Genomic DNA, 15845 nt, shown 5'->3' on the forward strand with positions numbered 1-15845 from the left:
TTGTCACCACACAGGCAATTTAAATAAATCTTAGCACATCCATTCGATGGAACATTAGTCAGGCTTCAAGTGCACGGGGGGGCAGGGGGAAGAGCCACAAACAAGTAGCTCGGGGTCAGCATGTAGAAGGTCCCATTGGGGTTTGATTTTTTAAGTAAAACATACAAAGTTTTCTAGGACTCACAGGTAAACTGCTATGTGTTTATCTGTGAGGAAAAGGGTGAAGAGTGGAGAGGGGAGTTGTCTTTTAAAAATCTTCCAAATGGAAGAGGAAAACATCTCAACATGTGACAGCACCCTCTGGGTGCAGGAGGGGAAAGAGGCAGTCTCATATACTGATGGTGAGAATGCAAGAGACACAGCCCTGAGAAAGGGAACTCAGCAACAGCCAGCAAAAGAACATATGCCATGCCCTTCAGTTCAGTCATCCCGCTTCTAGAAATCTCCACGAAAGAAACACTGGCAAAAAGATGAAAAGATACATATGCAACCGTCAACAGGAATGAGGACTATCTTTCCATTATATACTACTACGCAGCTAACTTCCAGATATATTAAGTGAAAACAAAAAACAGGTAAAGAAATACATGTGTTCTATGTCACCATTTATCTAAGAAACGGGAAGGATACACATACATGTAGAGGTATTTGCTTATTCTTTTTAACGGAAGGATTCAAAAAAGGTTACCTATAGGGGAAGAAAGGGAAAAAGGAGGAAGTGAGAGAATTTTAAGTTGGACTTCTCTGAATATACCATGTTGACTTCGGAAGTAATTCTGAAGTCATGGTAATTCTCTGAACATACTATGTTGACTTCGGAAGTAAAACTATGTAAATGTTTTACATACATAAATATAAAACAAATTAGAAATTGGGGGGGAAAGCAAACCCTAAAACTTGAGAGCAAAATGAAACTAATATACATCAAGTTAAAGACATAACCACACAAAGATTATTTCAAGTAACTTGAAAACACAGTCATTTGACTGTCGAAGTAGGAAAAACCCTGTTTTTAGTAGTAGTAGAGGTATTATGATAATAGTGTGTATAAACCGTGGAAATGAATAATTATGTTGATGTCATTGGCAATTAGGATTTTAGGCATGGGAAAAAGGAGTAGTTACAAATAAAAGATCACTGGGGTTAAATAAGGACCCTGTAGTCCTGAATTTCAATAGAAAATATCAGTATAATCTCATGATGTATTTAAAAAAAAAAAGCTCTAGAAACAACGACTAATCAAGTAGCAATAAACACTCCTATTACTCAGACTGTAGTATCTAAATACCATTTCCCCAAAATATAAGACCTAGAGTTCCTTGAAAAAAATGGTCAATTCCAGATCTGGGGCAGGAAATGTACAAGATGAACCAGGGTCCCACTGGCTAAAGATAGGGCAATTTGATTCAGAATAAGTGCAATGGATTGAAATAAATAACATGTTTGAATCCATAAGTTTATAATGATACTAAAACAAAAAAACCCCTAAACCTCACTGGGCACCTTTGAAGTTTAATCGGCATCAACCCATAATTCTGAAAAATGGTTAACAAAGGAAAAGATTAAGCATTTATCTGCCCTTTCTGTACAAATTATACCTCTTGGTAAATGAAAAGTTGATGAGGCCAAGTTCCTCCTTAAAGAGGTATTCTAGCTAACAAACGAAGACAGATAATAGAATTAGAATATCACCAATCTGCAATCCCTACTGAAATAACAGGCAATAATCATCCACAGCAGTTTACACCACAAGAGAGAATCAAACGAAATGCTATATGCCACTTGAGAGAATATATTATTACCTATAAAGTATTCTTCATTGGGGGGAAAGGGGGACGGGATGGGGGACCAAAACCTGATCAGGCCTCTAGATCACCAATTTACAAAAAATGTGGAGTACAGAACAATAGGTTAAATACCACCACTGTGAGCTGTGGGAAATTCTACAAGATACACAACCCAGTTTATTCCAGTAATAAATTGCAAGGAAAGAGAGGGGAGAGGGAGACTAAGGCGATACGGGCCTCGTTTGGGGCCTGACTCTCAGAAACTAGCACAAGAAATTTTTTTTGCCAAGTGGGGTGAGTTTGCAACTGACTGAACATTTGGTGACATTAAAGAACTGCTAATATTTTTACATGTGACAATGACAATGTCATGTTTTTTAACAGGTCTTTAGCTTTTACAGATAGGTACTGAAGCATGGATGAAATGTCAGGTTACCTAAGACGTTCTTCAAAGTCATCTGGGAGAGGAAACAGATGGCAGGATAGATGCACTAGGACTGGCCATGAGCTGATAATTGCTGAGGCTGGGTGATGGGTCCACTATACCATTCTGTCTACTTTTGTAAATGTCTGAAATTTTCCATAAAAGGGGAGGGGGAGGAAGACGCTGGCCAAGCCTTGGAATTTTAGCGTAAGTAATCAGATGGAGACTCTTCCAGGGTTTTCTGCCTTGGCCCAAACTCCAGCTCCATAATAAGGACCTTCCTTTCCCCTGCACCCCAGCCCCAGGGAGGGAGACATACCGCGAAGATGAGTGAAATGTCAGTGGTAAGGGCCTGCACTCGATGGAAGGAAGCAATAAGAGTAATGGGAAGGAAACCATCAGCATCCATTTTCCGTCGCAGGAAGAAGTCTCGCTCTAAATTGTCCACGCTGAAGTAGTACTCACTAGGTGGAAGGGAGAAGAGGTATGACTGCTGCATCCTTTACAAACATGCCTTCCCTGTTCTGCTGTGCACCCCAGCAACTGACAGAGCGTCTGACCTACCCCGTCCCTACTGGACACAGTCTTAAGGGCTGAAGAAAATGTTATCCTTTCATGGCTCCCTAACGTTGGGTCAAACCATTCTCTCTGCTCTTCCATCTCCATATGCCTGACAAGCTTCCTCATCCTCCTTTAAAGCCCAGTTCCAATGCTGTTGGTCACTCTTTCTTCCGCTCCTAAAACACTTAGCACACTCTACTGCAATTATCTACTTCCTTGTACGGCTCCCCCACCGGACTGAGACAATATATCAGAGTGGTTAGGAGCTCGGGTTTCTCAATCAGACAGAAAAGGATTCAAATCTGTGCTTGTCATTTACTGGCTGTGAGACTCTGGGCAAGTTACTGGGCCTGTTTGCTCATCTACAAAATGAGAATAAGACTCAGCTCATAGGAATTAAATAGTTGACTGGAGGATTAAATAACAGAATGTCTGTAAAACACTTCGCACTGAGCTTCACCAATAATGAGGACTCAATAAATGTCTGCTGGCATTCTGACAGCGCTGCCATTACAAACAGAAGCACAGAAGGGGTGCAATCAAGACATTTTCTCTCCTTTGTGTTAGCGGTCATTTCTAATTTTCTTAAGGTAAATACGGTATTACTTCTGCAACAAGCATTACTTTTATGAAAATTAGCTTACTAGATGAGAGAAAGTTGTCTCTGTCAGCTCCACCAGGGGCAGCGACTGCTGCCAGCACCAGAAGGGCCGCCCAGCCCTCCTCTGCCCAGCCCCCGCCCCTCTCCAGGAAGGAGCTTCCTGTCCACTCACATCTGGCGCTTGATGTAGTCTTTGAGCAGCTCCTGGTCCACACTGTAAAGCTCAGTGCTGCTGACATTGTCAAAGTAGTAGGTGATGTTGTTCATGTACTTGGGGGTGCGAGGTCCCTCTGCACCATCAAACTTTCGGTAGCCAAACTGGTAGTCAAAATGGGCTACGGGGGAAACGGGTGCTATGAGGGAAAGGAGATCCCTGCCCGCCACCCCTGCCGCACTCCCTCGGACATCCCGGAGCCCAAAGGGGCCTCACGTACTTCGAGTGCCACCCCGGCCGCGTCCCCGGCCGCGACCACGCCCCCGTCCACGGCCACGGAAGGAAGCCCGCGCCCCACCAGCCCCATCACTCTTCACACTCGATGTCTCATCCTGGTCATGCCAGGCAGGCTCCGGTTTGGTCTCTGGTTGCCAGGCTGGGGTGGGGGGGGCCACAGGCACGGACACGTAGGTGGGAGGCTCAGACCCTATGGGGAGAGGGGGCAGCGGGTCAGGCCTGAGATGACCCCTATGCCCAAGCCCTCCACAGTGGGTGGTGCATACCTTTGATCTCCCCGCGGATGGCAGATGTGTGTCGTGGCTCTGGTGGGCGAGCAGGGCGTGACACCAGTTTCTCTCTGGGTACTTCAGGCTTCATGTCTATTTGCAACGGAACCCACTTGTGTTTGTTCCCTGGAGGACAGCGTGGACACATGAGAAACGCTTGAACAAGAGGTCCCTCCCAGCCATCCCTACCCCCTGCCCTTCTTCCCCTATCCAGGGCTTTGGGCCTAAATCACCATCTGGTGACCTTGGGCAAATTCCCTTTCCACACTGGACCTCATTTTCATCCCTAAAACAAGGAGGCCATGGACCTCGGTGTGACGGATACTCCTGGTCGAATCCCAATATCGATTTCTCCATGGTCAGAGAACCCCCTTCCAGAGCCAGACACATGGCTGCCCGGAATCAAGACGGCACTTCTAGGCTCCCTTTAGATCATGCCAAAGTTCTGCTACAAGAGCTGAGTGACAACTCCAGGCTGAGTCCCTAAAAGGAAGGGAGCTATTCTCCCCTTCTTCCCTTCCTGCTAGGTGGAATGAGAAGGAAAGAGTGACCCATCTTTGATGAGAAGAGCCAACACACCACAGCAAGAAGAAAGGAATGAAAGGCTTGCCATTCTAGGCCTGCCTCCTTACACTAGGCTATCAGGAGAGAGAAAAAGCCCCCTATCTTGCTTGAACCAGTTCTTCCGGATCTCTATTAGAGCAGCCGAACCTGCACCCTAACCATTTCAGTCAGAGCAGTGGGAACTCTTGTCTTTAAATAAAATGTTACACGAGACAGCAATACAACACGACACACAAAGAATACTCTGAGGTGTGGCCTCATCTGTCTTGTGCACTGCTAGAGCCCTGCTGCTGAGAAGGGAGCTTACCAAATGCTTGTTAAATAAGAGGAGCTGATGGATGCACAGCTGAAGTGAAGACTGCCAGCCCAGCAGCCTACACCAATCAGACTCCCAACGACTTCTCGGGGGCTCTTGAAATTCCTCCAGCAGCCCTCGAGTCCTGACATTTCACAGTCCTGCCCTGCGGCCTTCTCCAAGACACTCACCTTTCTTCTTCTGTCCTCCTCGCTGGCAATCCTCGTCCCCATTCTTCTCTTCCCCTGATTCATCCGATTTGGTTCTCGGGCTCTCCTTACTATCGCTCCCCTCTCCTTTCTCCTGTTCCTTCATGTCCTTTTTGGGTGGCAGCTTACGGGCAGGCTGAGACTTGTGGGACTGTGGCTGCAGCAGAAAGTAAAGTAACAGAGAGGTGAGTTGAGTCTGAGCGCCTCTTGGGATGGGACAGCAGGGAGCTCCCCGTCACTAGAAAGACAGGGCAGGAGCTGGAGTGTGCGGCGGCAGGTTAGACTGGATGTATGCAAAAGTCCTGTTTTCACGCCTGAGATGCTTTCACTGGGAAGCGTGGTCAAACAGGCAGGAGGTGGGAGACAATCTGTCTCTCCAGCTTCCTCGAGTCTAAGTGACACAAACAACCCCTTGGACAGAGGGGCTGGGACCTACAGGGCCCAAATGTTTACACTCTCCAACAGGATCACGTTGTCCAGGTAGTCTGTGGGATGGAAGAGATGCCGGCCCCTGGCTTCAGCCAGTGAGGAACCTAGGCTGTTAGCCCAGAACAAAAGTTCTGGAAAGAACAAGACTGATCAGGAGTCCCTCCTCTGCTGGGACTAAGGAGAGCTATATAAGCCACCCCAAGACATGTGGTCTGGGTGTGGGTACCTGGCCTAAAGACCACTCTCCGGCTTCACTCACTGGCAGTTCAAGTGTGGTGATGCAGAACACAGGCTGTGGAATAATACAACACACCTGACACCTGACTTCTGGCCCCACTTGGCCATCAAGGGCTAGTGATTAACCTCTCCCAGCCTCAGCGGCCTCATCCGTAAAATGGGAATTATTAAAGGACATATCTCCAACACTGTGAGGGTTAGATGAAGTGACGAACAGACAGCACCTGGCAGTCCCTGACACACAGCAAGGGCTCAAATGATGGTGCTTCTTCGCTATTTCAATGCTGCTCACATTACACCAAACATTCCTCTTAAAAAACTGAAAACAGTAAGACCTGAAGCTCTGAAAGCTTGAGAAGCCAAATGTACATATTATAGATAGAGGTCAAACCTGCCCATCCCTCCCCCAGACTCACCTGCACACTCTTGTGGGCTATCTCTCCAGGTGTGGGCCAGTTGATTGCATCTCCAAAGTCACCAACCTGCAAGGCACATTCTATGAGAGCCCTGGGGTGAGCCTGCCTCTGCCATTCAGCTCCTCCCCAAAATACAGCTTCACCAAGAGATCAGAGGCCAAAATCAGTCTGTCTAGTAGGACCATCCACACCAGAAGCCCAGAAAGGTCTCCCCTGCTATTCAGAGAGAATCCAGAACTACCTGAAAGCTAAGAAGCACTCACTAGTACAGGAACGAGATCACCACCTCCAGGAAGTCCCCTTAGGTTGCCCACTCCTATTCTTTACCTTGCTGCCTTTGCGCTGTTTAGGAACGGCTGCCCTCACCACCTTGGCTGGAGCAGAATGTTCTGTGGGAACAAGGGAGAGATGGTTATGCAGAGCCCATGGGAAGAAGCCACCACCAGCTCCTGACCCTCGTCACCACCCCCACTCCACCAAGCAACCTGCCAGTCCCCAAAGGAGGAAGGCACGGTGGAGAGGGGAAGGACAGGTGCTCAAACACAAGTAACAATTTTACCAGCCTTCTTCTGAAGAAATCATGGAAAGTGAGATCATGCAAACAACTGGCAGCCAAAATTCCAGGAACCCGACGCTGAGGAGGGGGCTCCCACAGCTCTAGATTCTCTTATAAAACAGGCCCGAGGCCTGGAGAGGGTAAGCCCATGGAAGCTGAGTCCACGCCAGAACTAGCTCGGTAAGTGAGGGCTCCCGAATCACGGCGGAGTCTACAAAGGAAGGGTCTGAAAGATCGCCTCTGGCTCTCACATTCAAGAAGTCTGTGTGTGAGCTGACCTGGGCTAGTGACCATGCAGAAGGCAAGATAAAGACCCTAAGTGGGCAATCGAGAAGTCCAGGGATCTCCTCCTAGCCCCCACACCAGGGCCAGCTCTGTCCTCAATGACCTGTGGTCAAGAGAAGGGTCAGGGGCTGGCTCCGTGGCCGAGTGGTTAAGTCCGCACACTCCGCTGTGGCAGCCCAGGGTTCAGATCCTGGGCGCGGACACGGCACCGCTTGTCAGGCCACGTTGAGGCGGCGTCCCACATCCCACAACTAGCAGGACCTGCAACTAAGATACACAACTATGTACAGGGAGGGGTTGGGGAGATAAAGCAGGAAAAAAAAAATTGGCAACAGTTGTTAGCACAGGTGCCAATCTTTAACAAAAAAAAAAAAAGAGAAGGGTCAGCCACTCAGGAAAGATTTTGTCTGCTTTCTAAGTTTCCAAAGAAAAAGTGAGACCCCATTTGACTCAATAGTTCCACCTTTAGGAATTTATCCTAATGATACAAATGAGACAAGTGTTTAGAGTTATGTACAAAGATGTCCACCGAAGTGTTGTGTATAACTTCAAAAAATCCACACCACCTACATGTCCAACTGTAGGGAATTGGCTAAATAAAGTTTAACCATTTTTATATCCATTGAAAAGACAGTGAACTCTACTGCTGTGAAAAGATAAACACAATAAATGAGAAAAGTTACAATCCTATTTTTATAAAACAAGTCAAAAATGTACATATGTACATATACATAGCAGGAACTCTGAAAGGATATATAAGTATTATCGGGAGCTAAGTAGTATATTTACAGTGATTTGATTTTGTTTGGAATTCTCCAGTAGTTTCAACAAAGACAGACACGGGCTTTTTAATTTTTTTTTTCTGCTTTTTCTCCCCCAATCCCCCCAGTACATAGTTGTGTATTTTATTTAGTTGTGAGTCCTTCTAGTTGTGGCATGTGGGATGCTGCCTCAACATGACCTGAAGAGCAGTGCCATGTCCGCACCCTGGATCCGAACTGGTGAAACCCTGGGTGGCCAAAGCGGAGTGCGAACTTAACCACTCGGCCACCGGGCTGGCCCCAAGATGGGCTTTTTAAAAAGAAAACAAATGTGTGTGTTTTTAGGGAAGTGGCTCTAATAGGCCTAGTCTCTTCTGTACCTACTTATTTTCCCAATATGGTTCTGAAGACCAAGGCTTCCTCCAGAGCCCCATGGGAAAAGACACATGCTGCGGCTCTGCTCACCCACTTCTCTCCCATCATTGTGTCTCCCTTCTTGGCCAACCATGCCAGAGCAAGAGCTGCCCCCAGTCTCTCAGTAGAGAAATTTGCCCAGCTGGTCTCAAAAGGAATGTTCTACTCCTTGATCAGATCCATGTTCTCTTAATGAGTAGAAAGAGTCCTTGCCTGGCTCCTAACTATGAGGCCACTGAATTCTTGGCTTCCACTCCCTACAGGAGACACTGCCCCCTCAAGACACCCCACATACCTTCTGAGAGCTGGTGCTGTGGAACCCAGCCCATAGCATCCCCCATGCCCAGTGCTGGATGAACTGGAGATTTCTAAAGAACTAGTTCTAGAGAACTAGAAAATCTCAGTCCCAAGAGGATAGAGCTGCTAGGCCACGGGAGCTACTTTGTCCCAATTTTCTTGGCAATCCTGGGCTGGCCTAGAGAAGCCTAACACCACCTAGATCCCTGACCAGGCTGCTTCCAACAGGGCCCCGGCAGAGGCAGCTGTTACAGGATCATCTCCCTCCGTTACACCTGCGCTACGCCAATAATCACTTCTCCAGGGACCCATCCTCCAGCCCCCAACAACACTCTCTGCGTGCTACCAGGAGAAGAGAAGGCCAAAGAGCCTGCAACGTCAAGTTCATTAACAAGAAGTCGGAAAGGGGAATTAGGTTCAGAGGGAGAGGTGTTCTTGAAGTTTCCTCAAAAAGGTGAGGCAAAGTTTTCCAGGCCATTGTCTACTTCTTCTAATAAAAACTCTCTCAAAATTGGGAAGAGTCAGATCCTACAATCACCCTGCCTGACATTTCGTTCACCAAGATCACAAAGGGACACGGTAAAGTACTGAAAGTTCAGCCTCCAATTACTAGAAGAGCCCTCCTGCCACTAAAACACCCCACTGATTCCCCCCCAGACTCCCAATCCCAAACTGACCAAGGGAATGTGGCTAGTCTGTGCATACACAGGAATATTCTTCAATTAGTCCTGTGTGAGGTTTGCTGAAAAAGCCCCATCCCTAGGACCCACAGTGCCCTGCTCTTGCTCTGCTCCCAGAGAGGGCCTCAGGCTGTCCCTGCCCCAAGGAAGGACAAAGTGCCCTGGAGAGACAGAAGTGCACTGGGGAGAGAGAACTACTTTTGCCTTCAAGCAAAATTTCTTGATCTGTTAAAATCTAGGATCTGTGGGGCCTAGGGAAACTCAGGGAGGCTCGGAGGAGCTGCTGTTAACCCTGCAGGAGGCGAGAAGACTAGGATTTCTGGCTTCAATTACATATCCCTTTCTGGGTCCCCTCCCAGCCTCTCACCTTCACCAGGCAACCACCACACATACACGCACATATGATACGGTTCCACAAAATATGGGGCCTGGCATCTGACATGGCTCCCCATGAAAACCAATCCTTTGTGCAGCTGCCAGTCCCTACATCCAGCACCATTTCAGCCAAATCAGGCGACAAGCCCCCTCCTCCCACCTCTGCATTCTGAAAGTTGTGCCAGCCACCAATGACCCAAGCCAAGCTCAGTAAACACTAAACTCACCACCCTCCACCTGCCCAAGGAAAAAGTTACAGAATGTTAGAGCAGCAAAAAGGACCACGGTTCCAATCCCCTCCATTTGTAGACAGGGAATTGAGGTCCCCAAAGGGTAGGGGCTTCCCCAAGGAAGAGCCAGGATGGGAGCTAGAAGTCTCAACTCTCTTTGTCCAGTGGTCCTTCCAGCTCACCAGAAATCTCATGCATCCACTGGTGGGAGAATGGGTTGAAAAACCTTCCGGGTGCAATCTTAGAACTTCCCTGGTGTTTCCTCGTAAACAGAGTTACTGATGGCAGAGAGAAGTTCTCAGGGAGAGAGGGCAGTAGAAGTGTGGCAAGGCAGGCCCTACATGGGGTCCAGGCAGGAAGGAGTTGCAGTCTACCTGCCCACAGGACTCTGGGGCCCAGCATGCTAGGGGACGAGGATGGCACACAGAGGCCCTCGGAATGTGTTCCTCTTGGACTAAGCAAGATAGGGGCTAATGTGTATCTGGAAAAGGAGAAAAGCCACTTTCTGTCCCATGGGACCACAGTCAGCCAGGAGCCAGTACTGACTCTAATTCCAGGGGGTCAAGGGGCTTCCTAAATACACACATGCATTTGTGTATTGAATGAAGCACACTAGAATCTCCAAGTGCAGTTGTGGTGGTTGTGGTGGGGCACCAGGAGCCTTTTCATGAAGCTGTATTTGCATGGCAAACTATGTTTACTTAAGATTACTGCAAGTGCTGGGGAGCGGGGAGCTAAACCACTGCAGCCAGCGCCGGATGACAGGGAATGAGGGCCACCGGGTGGCAGGGCAAAGAGGGATTAACGAGCAGGGTGGCAGGAGCAGAGAGGGCGGCTCCCCTGCCAAGTGGAGTGGAGGACCACACCACCTGGACTGTCTAACCGCCTGAGATTCTCTGCACCCCAACTTTCAGGTCTGTGACACCCCTTCTTCACCTGAGCACTGTCTAGGAAAGCACAACAGCCCATCACTAAGCACGTGGACTTTGTTACCTGACGCACTTGGGCTGGAGTCCCTACATACCTTGCCCCTTGCAGAGCCCTTCTAAACTCAGTTTTCATCATCTGTAAAACTGAAGTCAGAATCACCTCACAGGGCCGCAGTGACACAAATAAACAGAGCATAGGAAGAGTGCCCAGCACGAGGTAAGTGCTCAATAAATGCTAAATATTACAATTCACATCCACAAAGGAAGCTTAGTATTTCCAAGCAATCCCCATCCTCATGGTTAAAGAGAAAAAGAAACCATCAATAATCTCTCAAATGAAAAGCAGCAGAGCATATGAGAAAAAAACCTCTTGGGGATCAACTGGCTCAATTCACTGCTTCAGATGAGCCTCCCTCCCCTTCCCCCGAGCCTGGCCTCCAAGGCAGGTCTCCCCAAGAAAGAGGAAAGAAAGAAGGGGTAATTTACCACCGGCCCCAGGAAGGCTTTGGCACAAACCTGTGCCGGGCTAAAGAGGAAGGAAGAGCAGAGGAAAGGCCTGGAGTTCCCTTTCAATTTAAAACATTGAGTCACTCAGTTTTTTACTCAGCATGGAAGAGGAAGAGGGCCCGGCCTCAAGGAGTCTCTCTCAGCCTACAAAGGCCAAGACCCATCAACTCAAACCAATAAGCACCCAGTAGAAAGCCAAATACAAGGATAAAGTATTTTCTATATTGTCTTATTCCAGAAAGATCCTAAAGCTGCTGATCTTTTGAAATACAAGCTACCCAGATCTAAGAGTCTAAGCAGGGACTTGGTCAACCACTGGGAAACTAGTGAAGGGTTTTAGGGGGAAAAGGCACATAGGTGAGTCAAACTCATCAGGTCATGGTAAAAAGAAGTGGTAAGGGGAAGGGAGAAGCTAGAATTGAAAGTAAGCGACCAGAGTGGGTGAAAGGCGAGATGGGGCTGGCCTAGATGAGAGAAGGCCTGCAGGACTGAGAGTGGGTGGCCAGACATGACTACTAGATTTCAGGCCTTAGTGCCAGGAGAACGGGGAAGGCCAAATGTTTATTTTGGGGCTGGCACCATGTCCTGGAGATTGGCATCTGAAAAGGTTGAGTTTACTCTGATTGCAAAGAACTTCTACCTTCAAGAACAAAGTAATTTGTTGGGTTAGGAGGTACATTACTTGAGTCCACATTCACCCATCTGCTGCCCTATGCCTGGCCACTATTAGGTCGACCTCCCTGAGGTAGCCCTCCCAGACCCCAGGTGAAGCGCGCCTGCTGCGTGCTCTCACGGCGCCCCACATGTTAACTGCCCGGTTACTTATCTACCTGCCCCCACCCAGACTCTCCGCTCCTGGCAGGCAGGAACCAGGCTGCTTTCAAAGCAGTACTCCCAGCGTCTAGCGCAGGGCCTGGAACACAGCTGACGTTTGTTTAACAAAATGGCGAGTCCACACACCCATCTCCTCTATAATTTCACACCAGAGAAGAAGAGAGGCTTTGCTTTCCAAGCGCTAATTCCTGAGACTACAGCCTCAAGCCTCAGCCTTCCTCCAGAGCCTTCCTCTGGCGGAGAGACAAGTGTCCTAGGCACTGCTGACTCCCAGAGGAAGCCATGACCCAGCCCCGCCTTGATTCAGAGGCAATCGATTACCTGAAATTAGTGCTGGGTCCTGGTCCAGATTGCATCAGTTGTGGAACCTTGGGGACACTACCTACCACGCTCCCCAAGCCTCACATTCCTCCACTGAACATGTGGCAATATTAGGTCTAGAGGTACGAGGGGAGAGAAGACAAGATTTCAACCACCGAGACTGTTCGTCAAAGCAGGGGAGGCCAGCAACAAGCTGTGGTTGTCATGATACTAACAAGTGCACGTAATACATAGTGAGCACTTACTAGGTGCCATGTGCTGTTCTAACACGGAATTAGTTCCTCTAACTGCTCTCTTTTTACAAATGGAAACCAAGGCACATGGTGAAAGGTTATTGGCCAGAATCACAGCCAGCAAGTAGGACAGCATTTGAAGCCAAGCAGTATGACTCTAAATCCTGTGCTCTTAACCACCAGGAGGAGGGCCCAGGTTACCTCCTCACTATGTGCAAGAGGGCAGGCCCTGAACAGCAGGGCTGCAGCGGCATCATTCTACATGCTGAGGAAAACCATGACCCACTGCAGGGAAACCTAAGGCCACAGAGCAGGGCAAGCGACACTCCTAGTACTGAACGCCAGCAACCTAACAATCCCCCTCTCTCCTACCAGACACAGGCAAGGGACACTGCCACCAAGCACGACTAGCTGAAGTTGACACCCTGGCAGCCCTGTGAGGAAAGAGGTATTGCTTCCACGCCCACCTCCCAGTGCCTCCACTCCTGCCTCTGCACCAAAGAGGTCGGAGGCTGCCCCCACCCACAGCCTCCCCAGACAGGGAAGGCCACCTACCATTTGCCTGATCTGCAGCCCGGACCTGACACCATCTAAGGGGAGGGTTAGGCAGGCAGGAAAGAGTCTGGAAAGCCTGGTGTATTCTCAGCTGTTACCCAGCCTGGGGACAGGGTGGAGTCATAGAGGAGGAGCTTAGGGACCACAGGCCTTTCATCCCATCCCCACTGCCCCTAACACTCCCTAGGCAGGAACATTCTACAGAGTAAAAAGAATGCCAGGTTAACCCTCCTCACCTTGTTCCCCGGTTCTCGCCGCTGCCGCTGCTGCTGCTGCCACCTCTCAGAGGCCTCTCTCTGCCCAGCCCTCCCCTCCCTCCCTGGTTTCCCCCAGACCTATTGATGAAACCTAGGAGGGGGCTGAAGGGTGCTCTTGTGGGGAGGAGTGGGCAGGCAGAGAGGGAAACCTTCAGAAGTCAGACCATCTTGAGGCTCTGGCTCTGCTCAAAGGAAACCGCCAGCCAGCAGCCAGCCCAGGAGCACAGTCTGCGCCCCTTGACCTGGGAGGAGGGGCAGGGGCTGCTGGGCTCCGGTCACATGATGCCGCCCAGTCCAGCCCAGCCTGGCCAGCCCAAGAGGAGGGGCAGAAGCCACTGGGCTCTGGTCACATGATGCCCATGCTGGCGCAGGCCCAGGCCCAGCCACAGTGAACTATCTTTAGCCGGTGGTGACCCAGGCAGCCTGATGTCTCCATTCTCCCTGCCCAGACATGGGCCTTGCTACTCTGGGGTGGCTGTGGCCACCCCGACTGCTGGTACCAGTCCCTAAAGTCCTACCCAAAAGCTAATTAATAGTCATCACAGCTGAAACATATCAGCAACCAGTGAAGCCCCCAGCCTCCAAGTGCTAGTTCCTTAACCCGGCCTTTCAGAAGAGCACATTTGGCTCTAGACAGAACAGAAATAATAATAACCACCCTTTACTGGGTGCTGAGGTGCCAAGGTGCCAAAAACTGATCTAAGTTGCTTTCTATGTGTGACTTCATTTAATTGCCTCAAGAAGACACCATTATTCCAGTTGTTCAGAAAAGGAAACTGAGTGAAGAGACTCACCCAAGGTCACACAATATATATTCTGTGTGACATTATTCACAGATCTCAGCATAAACTCTTTTCAAGGAAGCCTTCTCTGACTGCCCAACTAGCAACTCTGGATCAAGTTCTAATTCAGTCTGCAATCTAGGTTCTTCAGAGCACTCACCACCCCCTGAAATGGTTGCATTTGTGTGCATCTCAATCCCACAAGACTGACTAATTACCAAGACCTACCATGTCCTTGGCAAGGTGCCACAGCTCCCTAAATGCAGCAGCTCATTTATTGTTCACAACTACTGTAGGTAAGGTGATGATGATTCTCAGTTTAAAGATGAGAAAACTGAGGCTCAGAGAGGCTAAATAACTTGCCCCAGGTGACCTGGCTACTAGGTAGCAGAGCTGGGACTGAAACCCAGGTACAGCCTGACCCCACCTCTGGGCTGTACCAGTCTGTAAGACATCCTATGTTGAAAACTACTGGGAGCTCCATGAAGGTAGGGATCTTTTCCACCTTGCTCACTGGTCCCTGGAACCCAGGACTGCAGCCTGTACATGGCAGATTCACAGTAAATATTTGCTAAACATAGGAATTTACATAGGTATGGGTGCTTCTCAAAAAACTTCCAGAGCATTTTCTTCTGGGAAGAGAGGTTAATTACCTCTTTGCATTACGAGCGAACAGCACAGCTGTGCAGTTTGGTAGTCCCAACCCCTTTGGAGTCTACATCTATGCTAATCAGTGCGCTTCAATCCAAATGCCAGGGGCCAGCTATGGGCAACAGAGGACAGAGAGGGTGCATGCAGCAGACAAAACAGCACAGGAACTCCCCAGAGGCCCCAGGCTATACCATAAATCACAAGGCTGGCTGGCAACCACGCCAGCTGGGGAGCACAGGCGCCAGCCAAGGAAGGGGGCAGCACCCACTCAAGAGCAGCCGAGGCTGCACCCACAAACATAGGCTTAGTGCTGCCAGAGCTTCTGAGTTTTCAAGAAAAGCATAAAAGTAAAGTGTATAGCAAAGAGAAATTTCCTGCTTTCTAAATACTGTTAATCAATTCACATTTTTAAAACCCTTCTTGGGGCCATATTTGGCTTGTTGGCCCTGGTGTGCTTTCCTAGGCCATGATGGACAGGCCAATCACCCGGTGGCTGGGCCCTGGGTCCAGGAGCCAATCCTCCCAGGCAGCTGCAGGCACAGGCCGTGCTCCACTGCCTGCCTGACTCCGCTATCCCGACGCAGGAGCCTGCTCATCTCAAAGCTGCTTTCCCCTGTCCCTGGTAGTCACCCAGCACCTCAAGTAATGCAAACTCATCCTTACGGTTCTAAATCTAGGGCATTCTGTGCTGCAAGAGGCTTCTGAATCCCTAAGAAATTACTTTGGATTGTCTTTGTTATTGAAGTGGAGAGGTTGAAAGGGACTTGAGAACTCACCCCAATGTTCAGACAGGAAAACTGATGTCCAGGAGGGACCAGGCTGTGCCCAAAGTGACCAGCGAATTGTTGTGGAGCTGGCACTGAACATCAAAGTCCCGCCTCGTGATCGAGAGCTTTTCCCTCAGGTTGGGAAGTCAATTTCCCCACCCAACAAAA

At 49.2% G+C, this 15845-nt stretch overlaps 1 protein-coding gene across 6 annotated transcripts in view; it reads right to left on the bottom strand.

The window, feature by feature from the left end:
- LARP1 (La ribonucleoprotein 1, translational regulator) overlaps positions 1-15845 on the bottom strand; it is an 82619-nt gene that overhangs the window by 16129 nt on the left and 50645 nt on the right. For 2 of the 6 annotated variants that reach the window (XM_046666534.1, XM_046666529.1), the window contains exons 2-8: positions 6571-6632; positions 6244-6309; positions 5144-5318; positions 4091-4219; positions 3808-4014; positions 3546-3708; positions 2531-2675 (exon numbers count right to left, since the gene is read on the bottom strand). In XM_046666534.1, coding sequence (XP_046522490.1) covers positions 2531-2675; positions 3546-3708; positions 3808-4014; positions 4091-4219; positions 5144-5267 — 768 coding nt within the window. In that variant the 5' untranslated portion in view covers positions 5268-5318; positions 6244-6309; positions 6571-6632. Of the gene's footprint in view, positions 1-2530; positions 2676-3545; positions 3709-3807; positions 4015-4090; positions 4220-5143; positions 5319-6243; positions 6310-6570; positions 6633-13456; positions 13659-15845 lie in introns of those variants that run through there. The other 4 variants (XM_046666533.1, XM_046666531.1, XM_046666530.1 and 1 more) reach the window with 4 other exon arrangements.

Source organism: Equus quagga, chromosome 7, assembly GCF_021613505.1.
Source record: "Equus quagga isolate Etosha38 chromosome 7, UCLA_HA_Equagga_1.0, whole genome shotgun sequence".
In the NCBI taxonomy this organism is placed as follows: domain Eukaryota; kingdom Metazoa; phylum Chordata; class Mammalia; order Perissodactyla; family Equidae; genus Equus; species Equus quagga.